This window comes from Rhinolophus sinicus, linkage group LG14 (genome assembly GCF_036562045.2).
Source record: "Rhinolophus sinicus isolate RSC01 linkage group LG14, ASM3656204v1, whole genome shotgun sequence".
NCBI lineage: Eukaryota > Metazoa > Chordata > Mammalia > Chiroptera > Rhinolophidae > Rhinolophus > Rhinolophus sinicus.
Genome location: NC_133763.1, coordinates 46125535 through 46150382, shown reverse-complemented (window position 1 = coordinate 46150382; position 24848 = coordinate 46125535). Strand labels below are relative to the sequence as shown.

Genomic DNA, 24848 nt, shown 5'->3' with positions numbered 1-24848 from the left:
TATTAGAGTCTAGAAATAGAGGCATTCTGGTCCATCAGGCAACCAGGCAAATAGCCGAGAGATGTGAGATGCATCTATTGCTGCCAATCGCTCCCCACCCCAACTTTTAGAGCTCTTCACTAAGCGCTTTACTATATTAATTTCATTCAATCCTAACAATAACCTCTATAAGCCCAGTATTATTGTTCCCATTTTACAGATAAGGAAACCGAGGCTCGTAGAGGTTAAGTGACTTCTGGAAGTCACAGTAAATGGCAGAGCAGGATCTGAACCCAGGTCTGCTCCCACTGCTTCTATTCACACCCACTAGGCTGCACGGATTGGAGAAGGCACTGGAAGATAATCCTAACGATGGTCGTCACACCCAATACTTGCTAAGCTATTAGTGCTGTGAAATAGGCCTCTGAAGCTACTGTTCAGAGTCACGACTGGGCTGTAACCTTGGATAGCACAAAGTGGTGTGCCCAACACTCTGGGCTGTCAAAGACAACCACTTCAAAAGGAGTCACTGTGAGGAAACCATAAACAACGTGGGAGCGCTTTCCACGTGCCAGGCCAGTCTCCAGAGTGAGCTGTTCAGACTAAGTCTAGAACCACTGCTCCCCGGGCCCCACCTCGGTCAGACCCAGCAGCTTCCTCTTCGATTTTGCTGTTGCCACTTTCCCCAACTGTTCTCACATCTATCACCCCCTCTGCCATCAGTCAAGTCACCTGCTCCCCTAACCCATCTATCTACTCACTAGTTTCATGGGTCAAATCCTGTGACAGCACAAATTCCACTGGAAACCAAAAGTCTTTCAGTGAGTGTCAATTCCTAGAGTCTGAACATGCCCAAGGCAGAAATCGAATGGGGAGCCACCCAGGGTTGGGACCAGCCGGTCTAGGACCGGCCACCACTTCAACCCTTGACGCACGCAGCCTGCCTCTTGAAGGGCCCAACAGCACCCCCAGGAGAAGCAACAAGTCTGACAAGTCCCCTGGTAACATCTGACACAAACCAGATAGGAGACTATTATCTGATAACCCCGGAAGGTTTCTCATCCCCAAAGCCAGAAACCCTAAATCAGTGCTTCTCAAACCTGCATGTGCAGAAGCCACTGGGGGTGGGGGTGGGGGTGGCGGGTAGGGGTGTGGATTTAAGTACAGACTCACTGACGCCACCCTCAGAGAATTCATCTGGAAGGGAGGCAACAGGAATCTGTATTTTTTACCAGCACCCCAGGTAATTAGGAGGAAGGTGGTCCAGGAAACAAAGGTGGTCCAGGAGACACTCCCCAGGGCTCTCCCACCCAAATGCTCCTAGCAGTCAGGGGTAGCTGCTGGCCTGCTTGCCCAGAAGTCGGCCTGTTTATGAAATGCCCTGTATACAGTAGGGGTTCAATCATGGGAGCCATGAGCATAATACTCAGTTGTACAAGGCTGCAACATCCAGTGGCTTCTTTATTGAAACAGTATTAAGAGGAAGAGGTTGGAAGAAAGGCTCAGGAATGCAGGGCTCAGGACCGAGGGACACCCAAGCAAGCCAAGCGCCTCCTCTGCACTGTCAGTTGTACTGATCTGAGTTGTCACAGGAGTGAGAACTGTCACACAGCTTTTATAAAGAGCACTGGTCCTAAATTACTGTCCCAGGGAGGTCTCTGTGCCAGGCCTCACTAGAAAAGTCCACCAACCATCCTGCCAGTGAGTACCTTGCTTTGCTGAGCAATGAGCCACGGTATGGCCGCCTCACTGCCACAGGTCCCCCAATGTTCATCCCCACAGGACTAAGAAAGTGCTAAGTGCTCTCTGGGAGAGGGCTCCCCAGTGGTGATGACCACCAGTGTCCAAGAGGACGGAAAGAGGAGACTGGGGAATACGACCAAACCACTGAAAGGGTGTTACAAACACATGCACAGCTGGGTGTCTTTCCAACTCGGCCTAAGAGGAATGGGTCACCTGTGTGCCTTGCTGGGCAGCTGTGTCAGCTGCAGGAATCCTCGTGTCTTTATCTCTGAGTTTGTCTCCACACAACACCTGCCCGTAGGAGTAAAGATAAGTGTTTTGTGAGCGTGTATGTGCATGCAAGAGGGGTGGGCAGAGCAGGCAACGGCATGCCAGCGGCCTGGCACGTGCCTGTACCTGCAAGTGTGTATAAACACATCCACTGAGGCGATTCTAGAGCTGAGCCCTTGGGGGCTGCTGTAAATTCCCTCTCGCCAAAGCCAGAATCCCCATCAATTCCCACACCATTCCCACATACAGTCTGTACACTTGGCATTTCCTGGGAAGATTCTTTAGCTCTGTTTCTGTTGTTTGCTATTTCTATTTGGGGAAAGCTGGCCCCACCGGTTACTCCTCCCTTTCCTTCTCTACCACCGCCCACTACCTGCCCTTTCTCTCTGCAGACTGATTGCCCGGGCCTGGCAGGCTGCTTCCTCTCGCACTGAGTCCGGTGTGAGGGTTGGGCTACTGCAAACCGACTGTGGGGCAGCCTGGGAACAAAAGCACCAATTCCTTCATTGGATTCCCTACAAAATCTTTACAACAGTATTGATTACATTCCCCAAATTGACTTTCGTATCCCCGTGGCAAATCTTGTGAGGGATATAAACGATAAATGTCTAACTAGTACATTGTTCTGTACACCTGAAACTAATAAAATTTTTTTTTAAAAAAGCACCAATTCCTCACCCACTCGGGCAGCCCTCTTTCAGACAATGCATTGTAGCATATTAGTCACCTGAGTTATCCTTCATTTCTCTTTTTTGCCCCCTACCAGTCACTCCTGCTGTTCTCCATCCAGCACCCAGCACAGCCCAGAGGAGACCATGGGCTTCCAAAGCGCCCGCAAGTCGGGCTTGAAACCTGCCGAGCATACCTACCAGCCCTGTACCTGCAGGCAAATAACATTTCCTCTGAGGCTCAGCATTACCACCTGTTGAATGGGGGTACCACCTCCCACCGTTCTGCTGTGAGGATGGGGGCTACTGGCTGAGGGTCCGTGCAGGTACTCTCCCAGTGGTCGTGAACACGGCTGGCAGCTGCTGTATGTAACTCCGACAACTGGTGCTCTAACCCCAAAGGTGACACTAGGTCGGCTGAAGCCTATACCATTTTCCCAGCAAGTTAACTGGACACTCTCTGGAGATGGCAGATCTCACAAAACCAGACTAATCAGCTCTTTGTTAGAAAACAGTCACCTGTCATCTGTTTGGAACCCAGCCAGTTCTCCAAGAGTGATCACGGTGTCATCAGGCAGATCGAGTTGGGTGCACTTCGTTATTCCTCCCTGGGTTTGAATTCTACTGAAATTACCAAGAAGCGAGGTCCCTCACCTTTCCGACTATTCCATTCAAATTCCCGACAAATCCCTGAGCAGACTGGCCTTCACAATAGCTTTGGCAGGGAGTATTACTTTCCAGGAGCATTATTGCTTCTTATTGTTTATGCCCCAGCAAAGTACTCCCTGCCACACGCTTCTAAGGATTACAACCTTTGCTCCCCTCACCCCACCGGGCCCTCTGTCAGAGAATTCACCACATAGGGGTGGCTGCTTTTTTCTAAAGAACCACGGAGCTCGCCTATAAATCTTTCATGGCCATCCCTTCACCCAGAGCTTTCCTGAGTAGGCATTCCGTAACCTTCCTTGATTAATTTATTAAAAGTCTCAGCTTGTATTATCACTCACCAAGGACTTTCCACATGGGTCCTGAAAGGCACTAAGAGTTCTGCATGCTGTTTTAATTGAAAGTTATAGTCTCTTAATGTTGCCACAAGGGCACGGCACTCCTGCATCAATTTCTCAGGCCCCCAAGAGGCCTGAGGAAACAGCAAGGCATAGCATGGGTCCCGAAGCATGACAGCCAGGACACATATATAGATAAAGGAGGCGAGAGATGGCTCCTACTCAGACTTCTGCAAGGCACCCTCCTTTATTCATCTCCAAACACCAAGAGAACCCCAACTTCTGACGTCTGCCATTGCAGTGTGGAAAAGGGAAGCTTGACCAGCAGTTGCTTTTTTCCAGTTAGGTCCAAAGAGTTGATATTTTTAAAAAGCTGTTTCTGGTCTTGTATAACTGATCTGATATGGTTAGCCACTGGTTGAAGTTTGTGACGACGTTTTTATCACCAGAGGGTGTGTGACTTTCTCAGGATCTGGACTCAGGTGTGTGACTCTTGGCACACTTCTTTCTGTTCCCCATGCTGATGAGAAAGCGTTACCCGGCCTCCAGCACAGGCTCATTTATATCTTTCCCCCCAATTTTTATGATTATAATAGCAATACATGAAAATAATGAAAGTTTTTTTTAAAAAAAAGCAACCCACCCATAACCCTAATAATCCTATGCTCAGAGGCAGACATGGTCAATATGTTAACACTCATCTTATCACAAGAATATATATCTATTATAATGCACAACCTTTTGAGTCTTGTTTGTTATAACATGGCCTCAGGAACAGGTTCTCATGTCACTAACTAATCTTTGCAAGGTTTCTTTTTATACTCTTTGATTCCATTGACATTAATTGCAAAACACACACTTGTAAAAGACTGAACAAGTCCAGAGCGATAAAGTAGAAACGAACGTTCCTATCAGTCACCGTCTCGTGTCCAGTCCCTTCCCTGTGGATGACCACTCCTGGCAGCTGGGAGAATATCCTTCCAGATCGCTTTCTGCCGTGTGTACCTCCATATGGGCTTGCAAATAAATAAGTCAGTTACTGCTGTTTTATAAAACATGACGCTCTGCTTTCAGCTGCTTCTATGAGGAACTGTTCAGTCAGGGAGACTCCACTACAGTCACCCTTCCCAGCCCACGCAGGGCTGTGACCACACGTAGGCCTTCGGGCTGTGGCCAGTTGGGGCCTTCGAATGTGGTGCTGAAATGCCAATAGCATTAATACAGCCACTGGTTAGTGACCTCCTACTACGTGTTGTGTTAAATGCTTTACATGCATAATCTCCTTCAATCCTCTCAACAGTCCCAGAGGAGGGTATGGTTATACCCATTTCACAGATGAGGAGTCTAAGTGGTAGCAGCATTGCAATTTTACCAACTGCATTCTTAACCAGTACATGCCCCCTTTTATTCATTCATCCCTTGTTCCTTTACTCACCAGACATCCTGCAGGTGTGCAATAGAGCAGCCGTATGATGACCAGTGAGCACCTGTTCATTTGTAGAGGCCCCCAGCACCCAGGACAGCGTTTTTAAAACCCAGGCTTGTTCAATGGGAAGGCTAGTCCGAGACAACTAAGGTACCAGGCCAACCCCACCACTTCAGTGTATGTGGCAAGTGCGAAATGGACAGTGAGTCAGCAGCTTTGAGAGAAAAGCAACACAGGAACACTGAAAACATTTTTTTCATTGACATTCTTGGTAAAGCTTTGGGAGAGCCGCCATCTATCTATGAGAAGTCCTTGGCAATGAAAAACATTTCCACTGCAGGGAGAAACTTTAATTTAAAATCAATCGTGAGACATTAAGGTCGTCAACTCTAATGGCAGCTGTAAAATGTACATTGGTGGTGTAGTGAAGCCCAACGCATGTCACACGTTCTCCGCACCCAGCTTCTCAGGCGTACCTCGGACTAAACCTCCATCAACAGCCTTGCGACCCACATCACTATTTGAAAAGAGAGTCAAGAACACCCCCCACTCCCGCCTGCCGTGCATGTTTCTCCAAAAGGAAAAGTGGAACGATCCACAGCGTACGTACCCTTGTCTGTGAGATTTTTTCGAGTGACTTGAATAGTAAGAATATCCAGAATATGTGGACTCGGTATCCATAGCAATGGAGACCTTGCACTCGATGAAGGAGCAGGTAGTGTGTCTCCTTAGAGGTAGAGAATGTCACCTACTGGATTCCTACAACCTCAAAGGGTCTGGACATCAAGGAGCCACTCCTCAACAGGAACAGATTCTGGGTAAAGGGGGAAAAAACAAACAAACAAACAAATCAACCTTCAAAGGCAACCGAAAGGGGCTGGGAGGTACCTGACAGCAGCCACCTCCTCTACCTGAATGCTAAACGCTCCACTCATGCAGCGACAAGCTTCCCCAGGTATCTGTGAGAGGGACCGGTAGGTGCCAGGCAAGCCAAACCCCTATCACAGCAGCAGGAGAACCAGAGGGTGTGAGACCTGGCCCTTGGCCATTTCCGGGACACAGCCTCGCCCCCCCTGGATTCAGGCTGGAGGAAGTGGCTTCCCTCAGCCCCTAGACACAATGCCCAGCCCCCACTGTCAGTCCTCCGGTTACAAAAACAATTCCCAGGGAAGCAGCTTTTCAGGATTTGCTCACAGTTTCCGAAGGCCAATTGAAAAATAATGAAAAACAACGTTCTCAGTCTCTTTAATCCAAGAACCTGAAGTCCTGAGACTTTATCTTAGGGCACTGCTTTCTTTTTTTTTTAAAGACACAATTCTGACAGCATTGTTTATAAGAGTGAAAGCTAGACATGATCTAAATGCCCTCCGAATGGAGGACTAGGTAAGGAAAACACGGTTTATCCACCCAAAGAAATATCATGTGGCTGTTTAAAATGATAATGACGAAGAATGGAACTTTTTATGAGAGAATGGTAAATGTAAAATGCAGGCTACAGGGCTGTAGAGACACACTGTGCCTCCATTACAGTTACAACCATATAAAACCACTTATGTCAGGACAAGGATTAGGAGACAACATCAGAAAAAGTAAGCAGGTGATTTATAAGTTGCAGGCTTCTGGGTCTTTTCCCGTATTTTCATTAGATACTGTTTGGCAATAAAAATAAATTGGAAACATTTCCAAGTGCATTCCTGAGCCCCACACACTGAATTTTTACTTCTAGAAAGCGGAGATGTACACGTCATGTCTCATCCTGCACCCCTCACTCCAGACCCGGCCTCTGCCCGACAGGGTCCGTCCTTCCAGAGCCCTTGGACGCTGAAACTGCAAACAGAGCCAGCGAGATACTTGTGAAGAAAAAATAAAGGCCTTGCACATGCCATGCCCTGGCCTCTCCTGGGAGGAGGCCATGGTCCCTGACCCCAGCGACCCCCTGCAAGTCGGAGGGAATCGCCTGAGAACCAGCACACGACACAGGGCATTGCCTCCAATACTGCTTCAGGTTTTTCCACCTCGCCATTCCTTCTGCCTGGACACGAGGTGCATTCGCCTCCGCGGTCTGTGGCCCAGAGCTAGCCTCCCTGGTCCTGGATGTTGTGACTCACCCTTTCCTTTCTCCCTGCCATCAAAGGCCCAAGGGGAGCAGAGGGAGACCTGGGCTCTAGCCAGAGCTCTTCCCTGTCTAGTACAGCCTGGGATAAGCCTCGTAGCTTCATTTGTCAAATGGGGGGGTAAAAGGACCAGCCACCGTCCTCACCGGGTGGGATCTAAAGATGCAAGTAGATACAGTATCTGGAGCTGAGTTCCAGCCCCCATTTTACCAGCTTATTAGCTGTGTGACCTCAGTCGATTAAACCTCTCTGAATCCACATCTGTAAGATGTGTCTAACACGGCTGCTGGGAAAGAAATAAGCTACAAAAGTGGACGCTCAGCCCTGGCTCCAGGCACGCTGGGTAAATGAAAGCTGTGGTGTCCTCCTCGTCTTCCTTAGGAAGAGGAAAGCTCTCAGAAAGGAGCAGGGCAGAGTGCCTGTCCTGCCTTCCCACCTGTGGCTCACCTGCAGTCAGAGGGCACTGGGCGGGCATCTCAGCCCATCACTTGCTACCTAGCTGTTACCTGAACAGGACAGGTTCCCCTGGAAGCGTCAGGTGGCTCCTCCTCTTTTAAATGGAAATAAGGTGGCCTATTTCACAACTCCTATACTTTCTTCTGCCTTCCACCGCCAAATCCCTGATTGCCCTTTCCAGCCCAGCTTCTAGCTAATTCTGGTTAAATGTTGCTGGGGTGTGTCAGAGGCCGGCGGCCCAGGCCCCACAGACCTGGGCTCAGCCTATTCATGCTTTCTGGCTGTGACAGGGTGGAGCAGATGCTTACCTCTCTGAGCTTCTGTTTCTCCCCCTGTAAAATGAGGCCATTTAATATCATCTCTTCCTAGGGTGGCTGTGAGCACTAAACCAGACTCCCCGTGTAAAGCCTCTGGCACCCGGTAACCCAAGTTTCATTTCATTCCCCTCTCCCCTCTGCCAGGCGACATCATTCTTCATCCTCATTAAAAATGCTGGTCATTCATTAAGGCAACTCAAGGCATGTCCCTCAAAGGAAATCCTGGGTTCCCAAGTGCCCTTTGGGGAAAGGTTTTACCTACCTCTACCAGCTGCCCTTGTCCAGTTTCTCTCCCATAATTCCCGCCTATACTTATCAAAGGGGTGGTCAGTATACTCTCCTGCTCCCCCTCTCGATTGTAGTCTGAATTCTCCATCCTTTCCACTGAAACAGCTCTGAGTTGGCCAGTGATGGCCAAGAGCTCAATCCTAAGGTCACCTCCTTACCCTCCCTCCCCTAGACCTTTTTCTTCATCCCATTTATTCATTCATCCACTGCCATGCTGAGTAAGCAGCTAGAGACGCCGCTAAGCAATGCTAGGGGTACAGCAGGGGCACGCACACGGCCTGCCCTCACAGGGCTTCTCCGCTGCCAGTCACTCTGCAATTTGATGGTGCTGCCCCAGCTACTCCGCCCCCAGCGCACCCTCCCCTCTCCCCATCCGGTTACCCCTTAACACTCAACACTCACCTGTTTCTTCTCCATCCATCCATGGATTTACTCTAACATGAGCTCCTTGGAGACAGGAGCTACTGTTTACCTACCCCCGGGATACTGTGAACCTAAGAGGCACCCACAAAATACTTACTAAAAGGATAACGCTCGAGTGAGCATTTCCCACTCAGAGGCCTCTTCTCCACCTGGGGTTATCAGCACCCCCACAACTGCTCTCAGCTACGCTTCCCTGTCTTCCCAATTTCCTCCCTTCACTCTCCCAGTTCTCAGCCACCTGCTTCCTCCAGGCTGCATGGACACAGGGCTACAGGATTACAAAGCCTGCAGGTGTCCTCCTTGGATCCAATCTGCCCCTTCTTCTACGTTGTCCTGTTCCTATCAACTCTTGTCCGAGGTCTGAGTGGGAATTAAGAAGAAGCAACAGGAGGCAAACGGAGAACAATCCGGTGTGAACTCATTTTAAAAGCCAGTAGTCTCCCTTATCTGCAGGACACATTCCAAGACCCCCAGTGGATGCCTGAAACCATGGATAGTACTGAACCCTATATACATGATTTTTTTCCTAGACATACATACCTACGATAAAGTTTGATTTATAAATAAGGCACAGTCAGAGATTACCAATAATAATAACTCATATTCATAATAAAGTAGAACAATTATACTGAAATCAGACGTATGCAAATGTGGGCTCTCTCTCTCTCTCTCAAAATCTTATTGTATTGCACTCACACTTCTATTTCTTGCGATGATATAAGATGTTAAAACGCCTACGTGATGAGATGAGATGTGGTAAACGAGACATTATTGAGTAATACAAGGGTTACTTGAACACAAGCACTGCAATACCTAGATAGTCGATCTGATAACCAACACAACTGCTAAGTGACTAACGGGTGCGTGCTGGACAAAGGGGTGATTCGTTTCCCAGGCGGGATGCAGTGGGACAGCGTGCAATTTCGTCACACTACTCAGAACGGGTGCGATTTAAACCTGATGAATTGTTTATTTCTGGAATTTCCCATTTAATATTTTCGGACAGTGGTTGCCTCTGGGTAACTGAAACAGAAAAGTTTCCCAAAAAGCGAAACTGTGGATAAGGGGAGATCCCGTAGTTAAGAGGAAAACACATCCTGAAGCTTATCGCTGCAAGGCTATATTGACAAGATACTAGTTCCCTTGTATGCATAAGAAATTAGCAGAACTCAGATAAGGTCAGAGGGATGCCTTATCAGGAAGATAATAAAGTAATGAAAAGGAACCAGATTCCCAGGGTCATAAACAGGCGGCTGCACTGGCCTGAATGGGATGGAGTCACGTAAAGGTGTAGGTATGGATCTCGGAATCTGGAGCTGTCTCTCTATCACACTGACCCCTGGGGTGACCCACATTACTTGGGTGCAGCAGGACAGCAGCCAGGGTGATCTTTCAGGTTACAATGTGGATATCACTCCCTGCTTCAAGCTCTCCCTTTCCTGGCGTCCCACTGCACTTTGAATAACACACAAAATCTTTCATTTGGTCTGCAAGGCCCTGCCCACCTCTCCAGTTCCATTCTCCCCCTCCCGCTCCAGGTCCTCTAAGAAACCATGGCAGAGCCTGGTGTATCTGCTATTCTCACTCTTCACACGCCCAGCTTTGCCCGGTTCCTACTCATCCTTCTCAACATGAATATTGCTTCTTCCAAGAGGCCGTTCCTGACCCTCCAGTCTAAGTTAGGCCCTTGTATAGCACCCTGCTCTTTTCCTTTCTGTCACAATTTCCAATTATACATTTGTATGATTACTTCAAGTCTGGCTCCCATATAGACAGTAAGTGCCGTGAGGGCAGGGACCATTTTCATTACTGTCTGTCTCTCCAGCTCCTAGAACCTAACAGGCACTCCATAAATGAATGCTGAATAAAGGGTTTTTGTGCCCTGCCTCAAGACGCGGAGGCCACAGGTCCACTGTGGAAGAGGCCTGAGAGGCCATCTAGTTCACATCTCCAGTTAAGGTGCAGAGACTGGATCCAGCAGCAATGTCAGAAGCACCAGGGGTGGAGCTGAGCTGCTGCTCACACATCAGTCTCACGGGGAGGCATATGTATGTTTCAGGCACACTCTGTAAAAACAGGCGGCCGACTCGTTCGGCTGCTGTCCAAGAACACATGGACTAGCTGCCTCCCCCACCCTCTTGGGTTTATCCCTCAGAAGCCACAGGCTAACACCAGGACAGGGCTGCAGCTCATCACATCACATCTCATGAAGGACAGGAGAGCAGTGCTGAGACAGGTACACGGGACACTTTTGCCGGGTAGCATCTTCAGTGCTGGAATTCCCAGGCAAAAATGTCACAGAGAACCTTCTTCACTCCCCTTTATTAAAAGCAAAGATTAGTGGCCGCGACTCTTCCCCTACAATCATGTTCACTCACAAAGTACACCTTACGACTTTAAAAGAACAGTGTTCGGAAAATCATATGAGGGAAGTAATGTATTACGGTAATGACAGTGGTAAACATAAGCTAACCTTTACGAAAAGGAAATTATAAAAACATCAATAGCTCTGCCTAGAGCTATTAAGTAGTTAAGGAACCTCTAGTAAGGAGGGTAGAAAGTTACCTTGCAAGGGGTGCAGACACAGACACACTTTAAAGAGCCATTCCTCTCCTTCGGCAGTGGATGTACTTCTAAGGGAAAGAAGTTTCTGGTGCAAATGTGTTTCTATATACCGTGTACATTACTTGGAATATTTGATTTTTTATCATGTGTAATTCTAAAGGGTTGACGCCATTAATTATTACTTTTGTTATGTTTTGAAGCTAACATGTTTCTCAAGATACCCATGTTTAATTATATGGCACTCAAGGGGAAAATGACAATTTAAATAATTTTGTTGAGGGTCAATGTTTCTTCCACGGAAGAGAAGCAATGAGCGCAAGATCTGGAGTGAGACTGTCACTGTTCAAATCCTGGCTCTGGTACTTCTCAGCTGTGTGACCTCAGATCAAGTTACTTAAACTTTCTGTGCCTGATTCCCTAACTATAACAACAGAATTATATTTTAGTCCATGGTGGCTATCAAGTGAAACAATTCGTAATAATTTAGAACATGATACAGACTCACAACTATTGGGCAATATTATTGTGCAGTAAAGTAACATTCCTTCAGTTAGGAAGAATACCTTTATATGGTATATGACTTACATACCATTTTCATTGAACTTGCGTACAGTTTTTTTTGGTTGATGCTAGTCTACCTTTAATGAATACCATTAACTGTAGCTAAGTAATTTAATGATTTCCATTCTGTTCCTTGCAGGCCTCCTTTTACTGTTTCCAGGTTGGAAATGAGCATCACAGAGATCAGAGAAAACCGTATGTGTTTTACTGGGTTTACCTCGGGGTTGGAAGGACCTCGGGGTTGGAAGGGAGGATGGGGAGAACGATGGCAAGGTCTGCAAAACATTTTGCTGAACTTGTTGGTCTATAAATCATAAAACACCATCCAGGTCACTGATGTGGGGATCAGAGAGGACATGTGGCATTTATGACAAACCCCATGAGTCTTGCATTACAACAGAGCTCTTACAAATGAGTGATTCTGGGCCACTATTCCCAAGGAAAGCACAAATGTCAACCTCATTTTACCTGTCTTGCTAATGATCTCAGCTCACCTTCCCAGAATAAGTGCTCTTGGCCCCAGTCATTCACAACCTCTGAAACACCCCGAGCAGCTGCGTGTAGATTTCTGAGAAGCAGTGAATGGTTCACTTGCCTGGGCTTCTATGATGTACATTTGCTTTTAAGTGACCCCCTAGCCCCCTGCTAGATATTTAAGCTTAAAAAAAAAAAAAGATTTCACGGGCACTACCTCCTCTGTAAATCCCACGTTGGCAGGTTCAGTGACTGCTGTCCAGTAAGCAGGATTCAGAAGGACACACTGACGGAGACCGACAGCAGAACATGCATGTGTCTTTTCATCAGGCTTCAGGCGAGACCAAAGTCACTCATACATACATAGTCCAGCCCCAAGCCCACCCAATCCTGTCTTGTCTGCCTTCTGGAGAACGGCATAGCATGAGGCCCAAATCATTTGCCCATACCCAGCCAGTCCCCTAACCACAGCGAGTTCACTTCACAGATAAGAGTATGGTGACAATAATCTCACAGCTTACAGTGAACCAAGTGCTTACTGTGTGTGAGGGACTGTTTTACGTCATTTGCATGTAATATCTCACTTAATCCTCCGAACAAGCCTTATAAGGAAGATGCAATATTAATTTCATGATACAGTTAAAGAAACCAAGGTCACATACCTGGTAAGGGCTGGGCTTAAACTCTGAGAGTCTAATTCCAGAACCTGTGTTCTTAGCTATGGAAAATGTATAGCAACGTAGCAATTACCAGAACTATTTCTTTCCACAAAGGAGGGTGGGCAACAATCGTAAATGGTCCCAAACCACACAGAACCCACAAAGAATTTTGCAGTTTCAACTCCTACTCACAGGTTCAGGGTCCCAAGCATTGTGGGGAGTCCAGCAGAAAAGAAAGGACGCTGAAATATTAATAGATCTAGGTCCTACGAAGCTCACAACCCAAAGGTGGAAACTACCTGCTAAAATACAATGTGATCAGCAACCCAAATACTGCTGAGGCCTAGGGTAGTAACAAACTGGATGTTTGTGTGTGTTAGGGAGACAGAGGGGACAATCCCTTCGTCACTCAATGCTTGTTTATTCTTCAATAGATCAGGGTGACATGGAACTGTTGCTTGGTAAGGAATTTCTCTTTATGGTTTATGTCGTTCAAATCTGTAAGACAATAAAACTGTGCTGCCTGGCAAACAGTCCTTACGAAGATGCCGTTCTCAAAATTCTTCTCCCATTTTTACCTACAAATTAAGTTGCGACCAAGTTACAGTGCCAACAGGGTAACTGAAAATTTCACGATAGATGTTTCACTAATTATTCTGAGAGACACCAAAGTTTGGGAATACCAAATGCTCACAGATAGGTGAGAAGTGTTATTTCTTTGAACCGTAGGATAAAACAGTTTCTTCCCACAAATCAAAGCCCCAACTATATCACACTGATTTAAATTCAACTCTAAACACTCTAAATTAGTGGTTACATAAAGTGACTAATTACATCTCCCTGGATGCAGACAGTTTCTGCCATCTCACTTAGAGCCTAGGAGCTGTGTAATCAAACAACCCACCTTCAGGAAGGAGAATGCTAATTAGCATTGCTGATGGGTGACACCAGTTACAATATTTCCAGCAACCCTTTAAAATTTATAAACACATCCCTGAAAATGCCAGATTCTTCACAGCCTGCTAGCTTTTGGAATAAGCGTCTAAAAATACATGCATTTCCAACCACAGACCCAGAAAAAAAAGGGGGGGGGTTAACAAAAATGCACGTGCCATTCACACAATCACCATAATAAACTGCTCTAGCATCTCTTAACGAGCAGCTAAAAGAGCTCACAACACCTTCGCGGTGCCGGCTTGATACCTGGTTTGAAGACGTGAAAACTGATCAACAGATTTCTGGGCTCCAAGTCTCACTCCAAGCTCATCTCCCGGCCGCCAGGCCGCGGCTCCGCCCCACTCCTGCCTCTGCCACCGACGCGTTTAAATTTTTATAAAGCTTCACACTCCTCTGGGCGCGTTGCTTGGGGGAGTTCAAAGCCTGCCGTTGGAAATGAGGTCCAGCCCGTGACGAAGCCGCCCCGGCGCGGTGAGATTTCCTCCAACCGGGACCCCTCGGGCAGAGACTCGCCGGCCGCTTTCTGCTCCACCCCGGCGTTTTTTGAAAGTAAACTCCTACCTGCCTGTTGCGCTCTGCGATGCACAACCGGACTCGCCCCCCCGGCTTCCAGGGCCGGCTCAATTTTGGAAGCGAGGTGTGAACACAGGCCAGCTCTGTGCTGGTTTCTGGCCCAGGGCCCTGCGGCCCCGGGCGCTGGCGGTTACGGGGTCGAGCCCCGCGGCAGGGTGAGAACCAGAGTGCGCGCCCGGCTCCCCCGGAGCGCAGGGCGGCCCGGCCCCCGGCCGGCACGGCCGATTCAGCCGCCTGGTGCCTGCAGGAAAGCTCGGCCACTCCCTGCCAGCCGCCGGAACGCACAACCCGAGGGCGCACCCCGAACTGCAGCTAGGGGAGAAGGGGGCGTCCGAGGCGCGGGGAGGGAATGTGGGGACCGGAGGAAGTGGGGTGCGGCGGGGAGCGCAGGGCAGGGGCAGGAGCAGGAGGGGTGCACCTCGCGGGGATGGGCGAGGAGTGGGATCCCGGGAAGCACACACGGGGTGCGCTCCGCAGAACTGGAGGCGGGAGGAGGACGGTGAACCCTGGTCTGAGTCCTGGGGCTGGGGTGAGGGATCCGCGCTGGGGGCGTCTCCCCGCCGAAGATCTGCGCCCCGCGCCCGCCGCCCCGCCGCCGCGCCCGGCCTCTCGCCGGACTCACCTCGGCGCCGGCCGTGCGGGCTCCGCGGCCGCGGTCTCGGCTCGCAGCAGCCCCGGCTCTGCGGCCTGCGCTGGGCTCCTGTAGAGGCAGAACCCCGCCGCCGCCGCCGCTGCACTGCTGCTTTCCGCTTCCTGTCCCGGCGCCGCCCCGCAGCCCGAGCCCAGCCCTGCGAGCCCGGCGCGGCCGCGAGCCAAGAGCAGCGAGCGCGGCCAACCCCACCGCGGGCCCGGCCCACCTGCCGCGGGGGCGGGGCCCGGGCCCGGGAGGCATCTCCCCACCCGGTCATTTCATACACCGGGACACACACACACATACACCACACACACACACACACACACACACACACACACACTCACACATGGCCAGGAATTGACCCCACTCAGCACCCCAACGTACTTGCACCCTCAAGCTCAAGACCTCTCTCTCTCTCTCTCTCTCTCTCTCTCTCTCTCTCTCTCTCTCTCATCATGCACAAAATCCAAGCCTGTTAACACATGTTCGAGCAGCCCAGGGACTCATCCCCCAACCCCGCGCCCCCACCCCCACACGCTCATATATACACATTCTAAGAACTGGCCAACAAATATCCATCTACACCCACACCTCCACCAGTACGCACACTCACACTTAAACTCGTATGCTGCCCAAGAAACAAATAACCCTGCACACCCAGACATCCTACAGGCGCCCACAGCCAACCTTCTCCCTTCCCCTGCCCTAACAGAGCAGTCACTGCCCTGAACCCCAGTCTTTTAGAAACTGTTGGAAGAGCACACTCTGAAGGCAGGCAGCCCAGGTTCCAATCCTGATTCAAGGAGGTCTGCTTCCATCGGTGAGGCTGCTTCGCTGTCTGAAAAGCCAGAGGGTGGTAACACCAACCTTGCAGGATTGTGGTGAGGACTATGGAAAGTAGCTGGTGCCCAGCAGGCACGGAGTAGTTGTCAACTAACTAGATGAATTGTTGCACCCTTATTCCTTAGTTGTCTTGTGCAGGGAGGGTTGGGGATCCATGTGGAGAGTCTGGAATCTGGTTGGGACCCAAAGCTGCTTGCATGACACAGCTGAGTAGAGGTGGTGTATAAGGAATAGTGTGGGCAGTTGGGGTGGGGAAACACACGCCCACCTGAACTAGCCTTAGTTAAGGAACTTCAGCCTTCAAGGCCCTCACTCTCTCCTCACCACCCCTTCCACTCCCCATTCTCTCTTCCATATATTGCACTTCAGAGGGCATCATATGTGCAATATGCAATCTTCACTCCTCCCCTCCCAGCCCTCCTACCCCACTATACTTCACTGCAGAGCTTTATAAAAACCTGTCTCTTTCATCTTTAAAATGTAGACCCTTCAAAGTTACAGCAGGCCAGGGATTTCTGATTTTAGTTATGATGCTTCTGAATAGCCCCCATGTGACATACAGATCCCAAATTAATTTTCATGGGAAGTGATTCGAATCCAGTTTTCTAATTCTAAGTACCTTAGCCATGTGGTGCTTTTGTGGGAAAGCGGGGTAGTACAAAATAAATTCAATTTTAAGGTAATAAATTCACCTTTAAATGCCATCTACTATTCATTTGTATCCAACAATCTCAAGTATTCAAGCTGAGTTGGAAAACTTCTCAGAAACTGAATGATGGTCTGTATAACCTGGAGGGCTGCCTGGCTCCCATTATCTGTCACAAAGTGGGGCGGCCTTATTCAGTTAGCAGTCTTATTGAGCTCTTGCCCAAAGTCAAGTTCTACAGCTTAACCTTGAGCAACAATAAAGGTAATGCTGTGGGTTCCATCTGCCACCCCTTTTGTCTGGCTTATCCATTTGTTCCAAACTTGACCAGGGAATTGGATATTCTCTAGACTCCAGCATGACTATACTTTCCACAAATGCATGCATATATTTTCCCCTTCCTGCCCACTCTCACAGCATTCCCAAACCCTAGAATGCTACCCACTAAAATTCTTCCTGTCTACCAAGATCCAACTCAAACGCCGTCTTCCCCAGTTCTCCCAACAAGAAATCAATTTCCTCCCTCACTTGAATTCCCACAGCACTCTGGATTTTTAGATTCACCTTCCTACCTTGCATTGGTCATTTGCATGTCACTCCTCAATAATGTGCCTGCCAATGTCATGTCTTGTCTTTTTTTCTATCACAGATCTTTCTACATAGTAGTTGCTTTAAAAAATACTTAGCAAATGAATGAAAAAGTGAAAAAATACTTAGCAAATGACTATAGAATATCATTGCCCTTGGGAAGTTACTAATCTACCCAGGAAACAATGTCACTGAAAAGTTGTGACACATGCACATAAAAATACTTAACAACAAAAGAGAATATATAAAATGCTAAATGCACTACAGGCACACTTAGAGAAGTTATTTATTCAGCCTCAGGAATTATGAGTAGAACTGAAAACCAGGAGTTAAGTGAGAAAGGCCTCTGATCAACAAAAGAGGTGGTACAATATCCATACCTTAACGTAGATGGACTTCATAAATAAAAGAATCTTTCGTACCCTCACTTAGATGCTGTTTACACTTAGTTTACAAACATTTCTAACAACCTTCATCATCTAATTCCTAAGCCTACTATAGATTAGAAACACATTAAAAGAGAGCAGGAGGTGACATCAGGAGACCCCAGGAACTGCAAAGGGTGTCATTGTGAAGATGGTTTAATTCCAAAACTCATGCCCTTTCTTTTACCAGCTACTTTTCTTGGTGCGCTGTGACATCACAGAATAGCAGTGTCCATAGTGGTGACCCTGACTGCCAAAGGTTAGATGGATATTCTCTATACAATACTCTATTCGAGGAGACAAGGAAGATGTGAAAAAATATTAGAAAAATTTCCATGCAAAATATTTGAGATGTTAAAAAGTGCTGATTCTTTAAAGGGCCATTTTCTGTAAAATCTACGTACGTGTGATATCTGTTTATAGGTTACTAATGCTAGTGATGGGTTATTCGTGCCCAAGGAGAGAGTCACAGGGACCTGGCTGGTCAGCATCAAGTTGTCCTCATCTTGAGAAAAGAGAGAAGTGGAATAGACATAGGAGAAGGACAGTGGCTGGAGCAGTGACTGGCTTATCTCAGGTGCTTAATAAATATGAGTTGAATAAATGAGGAAGTAGTATTTCTGTCTGGAGTATTGGCAGGGATGGAAAGAACCGTGTATGAGATATAGTCAAAGGCAGTGAGCAGAGCAGTTAGGCTCAAGATCAGGGCTCATGCTGAGACACAGAAGATTCAAAATTGAGTGGCTAGGATTAGAAGATAGAGAGCTTTGAATCCAACACGAGTGTCTGAACTTTTTTAAACGGGCTAACAATATGACAAAGTATTCATTCATCCAAAAACATGTACTGAGTACCTAATACAAACCAGGCAATGTATTCACTTCCAGAGATACGAAATTAGATAACATAACATTGATCAGTGATTCAATAATGTATTCAACAAATATTTATGGAGCACTTACCACATGCCAGTCACTAGTCTAGGCTCCGGGGATCCATCAAAATAGACAAAGCTCCTGCTGGCATAGAGTTTATATTCTAGTGGGAGAGATGCACAGGTGAGCAACACATGCAGTGCATCGATGGTAATAGTGCTAAGGAGAAAACAGAGCAGGACAGGACATGGGGGCAGGGGGAGGGGTGTGTGCCTCACTCTCCTGGAGGAGTTCGTGCTGCCGGGCGAGACTGTTCCTTAAACAAAGCCACACAATTGAATATGAGAGTGCTGTGACTGGCCAGAGGCAAGATGGGAATGCTGGGAGCCCAGAGGGAGAAGAGCCAGCTCAGCATGCAAAAGCAGCATGGCTTCCCCTGGCCGTGACCCTGGGCACAGAACGTGAAGGATGCACATTTGGCAGATAAAGAGGGAGGAAACATTCTGGGCAAAGGCACCGAAGTGTGACAGAGTATGTCCAGGAAACTGTGTGTGACGGCAGAGTGCAGAGCTGGTGAGCTGGTGGAGAGTGGGGGTGGGGGGGTGACACAGGGGTGATAGCTGCGTGGAACTGCAGGTCTGGAGGCATAGGCACTAAAATGCTGCTTGTGTCAGGGGGCAGGACAGGAAGGCACCGAGTGCTGAAGCGGCATGGCTCCTCAGGGTGCCTGACAGCGTTTGGCACAAGGGGAGCAGAAGGGAGAAAGCAGGGCTAGGATGGGTGGGAGAAGGGTGGGCACGACCTGGAAGCAACGGGCAGAAGCCAGAGCTCAGAGGGCTTCTAGGGTGACTTAGAAGTGGGTTTTGTCTGCTAGGCAATAGGGAGCCACTGAAGAGTTTTTATGGAGAGGAATAGACAAGCGGACTTCGCCGTGTGGAGAGTGGCTTTGTGAGGAAAGAGTGAAAGTCGGGAGACCAAATAGGAGGCCGTGGGTCATAGGGAACCCAAAGTGATGAAGGGGCCTGAATTAGTGCAGCCGCAGGCAAATCTCAATCGCAAGTGGGGAACCAGGAGGGAGAAGAAGTTCAGGCAGAAAAGGTAAATTCACTGTTAGGCAAATTGGGATGTGCAAACAATCATAGGTCCCATTTATTGAGCCTTTCTTGTATGCCAGGCACTCTGCTACGTATTTTACATGTTTTATTTATTCCTTGCTACAACCCGTGCTGTGAATATTAGATCATCTACATTTTATAGGGAAGGAAACTCGGGCATCGAGAGGCGATCACACAGCTGCTACCTGGTGGGGCCAGGTTTGAACCTGGATTGGCTGACCGCAGGCTCCACTTTTGTCCATAAGCTAGATCGCTGTGTGGCAGTGTGAGAGGACGTAGGCTACTGGTGATTAATATTGTTTGGGGAGAGGACACGTGATCGACAGTGCCGAAGAGAAAAGAGAAGAGGTGGGTAGAGAAACGCAGACTTTGTGAAGCAAAGAGATAGGACAGGGACGTGTGGAGGTGAGACAGGTGTCATTGCCATTTTGTTTTGACACAGGCTCAAGCCTGTTTATAGACCAGGGGGAAGAAATCTTAAATGTCAACATTTAAGGAAGAAAGGGGGCCAGGTGGAAGGACCAGTCTTGTAGAGGCAGAGGCAGGTGAGCTCACAGGGTGGGTGTGGGAAGTCAAAGCCATCTTAGTAGTCTTCATGAAGAAGGAGGCAAGATGCTCCAACAGAACCCGAGAGGCCAGGAGATGAAGACAGGCCAGAGAGAGGAAGTGTGTCTGATGGCTTCCCAGGGGTCCTTTGATAATCTGATTGCCACTGGGATGGAAATCACAGAGAAATGCACATTCTCCAATTTTTTTCCCAAACAATGTGAATGGGCTCACAGATCCTGAAAAGGACCCCAGACACACTGATCTCTACAGTCTATTCTATGTCTAAGAATTACCTTCAACGTCCAAGTGGAAACTTGAAAACACAGCTGAAACGGGGGGATTTTCTATTAAATAGCAGTGTTGGGCTTGCAAATGTGCTCTGTGAAAAAGCCACCAGGACCTCGGGGACCTTAACAAACAGCCATGGCCCATGGATCAAGTGCCCTAACTCCCCAGTGGGCCAAAGCCTGGTGTCCCACGCCAGTCTGCAAGTCTGGGCAGGCAGACCCGCTCTCAGGCTGTCATTACCTTGGGGGCTGGGAGGGAACGTAACTTCAGGTATCGCTCAGATCGCAGAAGCAGGATCCACCCAAGTCTTGCACTTCAGCTGTCTTGTTATCAGTGAAAAGGATACGAGCCAGGGGCAGAGAGCCTGATGGAGACACCATTCAGTGCACACGGCCTTGGGGCTTCTGGGTGTTCCCAAGGAGACTCCACTTGCCTGGGCAGTGCAAAGGATCACAGTTGGGGCCGATCGTGGGCAGGGCTGGACAGGTTAATCATACCTTCTGGGGCCCGGAAGTCTCTTTAATGTTGTTTTTAATCTATGGAGACGTCATCGGCAATTCATTACCTATTTATGAGAAACACTTGAATAACACCCCCCTGCATCTCGCGTTAAGCTAATTACTTGGAGTAACACCAGGTGGCATTAGTTCCTGAGGGTGAGCCAGCCTCTGGTACCAGGAGCCTGGCTCAGACTCCTGGCTGTGGAGCAGACACAGGCATGGGGAGCAGGCCTCTGGCCCACAGGCTGATCCCCTCGCCCCCTGAGTCACAGAATCCATGGGTACTGCAGAGTGGGGGGCAAGTCTGGGCATAGTAGGACAGACAACACCATGAGCCCATCTCCATGGGCAGGGTTTGCATGAATCGTGCCTGTTAATTTTCTGTATTTCTGATGCTTTGACATCTAGGGCCTTGCTGACCTCCCAGGGGTAGGCGAATCCCTAGAGATAATCAAGACTCACCTGTGAGTGTGCTCATTGTTGCACACCAACCAATCCAGAGCCCCAGCCCCACCCCCTTCTCCATCAGGGCCACCGTCCACCTGCCCAAATCACCCCTAAGTCAGGTACCAGACACGTGGAGACAGCCCCTACATCCCAAAACCTGCTGAAATGATTCAAACCAGCCAATCCTAAGCCAGCCTACCCAGGCTTTCCTGTGCCTTCTCACAAGAAACAACAAGAAAGGTCTTGTCTGTGTTTTCCTCCTGCTTTCTCTGCCTCTTGACTAACCCTGGTGCTTCCCTGTGTGGCCCCCCCATGGCACGTCACACCCCCTCTTCTCGGGAACTGTAACAAACTTTCTTTTCAATGACAAGTGCCTCCTGTCTGTTGGTCTTATTATAACTGAATAATAACAAAACCTACATTTTTAAAACAGGTTGTCTATTGAACCTTTGCTGACCTGTGAACCCTAAAAGACCAGGCAGAGAAAAGGAATTAATCTTTTTGTGTGTGTTCTTTATTATGAGCCAGGCATTGTAATTAGTCATTTTTACTCTATTATCTTATTTGATGGTATTTTCTTGGTAACATTATAAAGTAGATATTTTACAAAATCTCAAATAGGTTGAGTGGCTTTCCCAAGGTCACAAGACTAAGGCTGAACCCAGGTCTTCCCGTTCCCAGACAGGACTTTCCCACCACACTGGTCATAGACAACGAATATTTCTTTTCATTGTTTCTTTATTCCTTCTTCCTTTCTCTGATTAATGATCACTGCCCACCTAATCCTCCACCACTTTTCTTTCTGTCTACATTTCCTTTAAAAAAATTCTTTGGCAATGTTATTTATGTTTTATTTCCCCCTAGGTGAAAAATCTGAAAGACAAATAAATCATAAATTCCAGGAGATAATAAAATTCCTTCTTTTAACCACGAAAGACTTTAAGTGCTGAACTTATAATTATTTTTACATGTTAAGTTCCATAATAAAACATTTTCAAATATGTATTTTGTTTCAAATGTTTTTTAACATTCAAGTATAGTTGGCACACCATATTATATCAGTTTCAGGTAGACAACACAGTGATTCAACATTTGTATATCTTATGATGCTTTTGTTCAAACCCCAGGACCAAGAAAGAGTAACAGGGCCAGATAAGCCCTCCTGTGTAAAATAACTATAAATTCAGACAAAATATATGAAACAACAGGATTCAAGAAATTCATTCAGGCAACAGAAGGTGGAGGAGACAAATTAGATAATCCGTATAATCACCCCAATTTGCTGCCTAAAGAGAGTTTTCAGGCTGTGGTACAGGAAGGAGGGATGCAAGCAGAATACAGGGGTTTTCCTGCACTGAAGGGGCAGAGCCAGGGTGTACGGAGGCAGAGTAACAGAGATGAGAGAGCTGCAGGTAAAGAGAACTCTAGAAAACTACAGAAGCTCCGCTCAAGTATCCAATTGTGTGTTGTGCAGTGCATGTGTGTGAGGAAAGAATCCCCTCAACGGGTAAAAGGGAACAACACCTAGAACTCACACAGAAAAGTAACTAGTGCCTTTTATAACCAGCCAGGCTGGAAAACCTCATAACCCAAGGGGCACTGGGTAGTGTAATCAGAAAGCTCTTGCTCATTTTTTTTAAAAAGCCCTAGATTAAATGCTGCTCTGGTTGGGCCATACAAAGTTTAAAAGCAAAACCTGGAGTGTCAAACTGCTTCAGAGCAAAGCTCAAGAATATTTATGGAGTACGCAAATATCCAACATCCAACAAAGCAAATGTGCAATGACTAGGACTCTATTTAAAAATTACCAAACATGCAGAGACATAGAAGAATATGACCCATAATGAGGAGGAAAAAAGTCTATCCATTGAAACTCACCAGAACTAATGCAGATGATAGAATTAATGAAAAGGACATTCAAACAACAATTTCACTATATTTCATTACGTTCAAAAAGCTAAAAGGAAGATTAAACATGATAAACAGAGAAATGGAAGATATGAAACAAATCCAAGCTGAGCTTCTAGAGCCAAAAACTACAATGTCTGAAATAAAACAAACAAACAAAACAAAACAAATACGACTGACATATCAGTGAACTTGAAGACATAGCAATAGAAACTAGAAACAAAAATTAAACAGTAAGTTATGGGCAACAGTAAGTATGGGCAACTTCAAGTGGCATAATATACCTCTACTAGGAGTTCCCCAGGAGGGGAGATAGAAAAAAATAAATGAGGAAATAATGGCCTCCAATTTTTCAAATATGATAAAAACTACAAACCTCAAATCCAAGAAGCTCAATGAACTCCAAGCACAAGAAACATGAAGAAAACAACACCAAGACTCATCAACATCAAATTGTTCAAAGCTGCATCAAAGAGAAAATTCCTAAAAGCAGCCAGAGAAAAAAAGACACATTACATAAAGTAGAACAAAGGTAAGACTAATAGCAAAGTAATCAGAAACAATTCTTGAGTCTTATATTTTCATGATTTTAACATTCACACAAACTAGATTTGCCTAGTAATTCCCTATAGGAATCCATTGATTGCTCTGTTATGTGTGCACTGGCATTTACTAAAATATGTATGACTTCAAAATTAAAAAAAAAAAAGTGAAAGAAAAAAGAAACAATGCAAGCATGAAAACAATAGAGTAACAGCTTTAAAATACCAAAAGAAAAAAATTTTTCAACTAAGAATTCTATTCAACAATATACTTCTATATCCAGTGAGAATCTTTTAAAAACGAAAGTGAAATCCAGAAATTTTTAGACTTAAATAGTCTGAAAGAATTCGTCACCACATTTCTTCTGTAATGTCTATCTGTTGTCAATCCCATCCAGTATACTTTTTCATCTCAGACATTATAATTTTCATCCTTAATGTTTCATTTGGTCTGTTTTTATATTGCCCATGTTTTTACTTAAATGTTTGAAAATATGGAAGGCAGTTTTAATAACTATTTTAATGCCTATGTCAGCTAAATTTAATATCTATATTAATTCTGCATCATTCCCAAATGACTGATTGATTTTCCCTTTCATTATGAGTCATATTTTCCTGCTTCTTTGCATGCCTGATAATTTTTTTATTAAATGCTAGACATTGTGGATTTTTTTTTTTTTTTTTTGAGTGCTGGGTAGTTTTGTATCCTTGAGCCTTGCTCTGGGGTGTGGTTAATTACATGGAAACAGTTTGATCTTTTTAGGTCCACCTTTTAAGATAAGTTATATGGGACCAGTGACATGGTCCCATATATGGGACCATCTAGGGCTAATTGCTTCCCAGGACTGAGGAAGACCTTTCTGAGTATTCTATCCAATGCCCCATAGATTAATTATGAGGTGGGACTAGGCAGCATTCCTATTAGTGTAAGTGTGAAATATTTTTCCCTCTAATCCTTTTGAGTAGTTCTTTTCCTCAGTCTGAATAGTTTCCTCACATTCATGCACTCAT

General features: G+C 46.9%; 1 protein-coding gene across 1 annotated transcript in view; it reads right to left on the bottom strand.

Annotated features, from left to right (window-relative positions):
- VANGL1 (VANGL planar cell polarity protein 1) overlaps positions 1–15231 on the bottom strand; it is a 49358-nt gene extending 34127 nt beyond the window's left edge. The window contains exons 1-2 of the mRNA XM_074318608.1: positions 15100–15231; positions 5701–5904 (exon numbers count right to left, since the gene is read on the bottom strand). Of these exons, the coding sequence (XP_074174709.1) occupies positions 5701–5771 (71 nt within the window). The 5' untranslated portion in view covers positions 5772–5904; positions 15100–15231. The remainder of the gene's footprint in view (positions 1–5700; positions 5905–15099) is intronic.
- Between the last annotated feature and the right edge of the window lie 9617 nt (positions 15232–24848).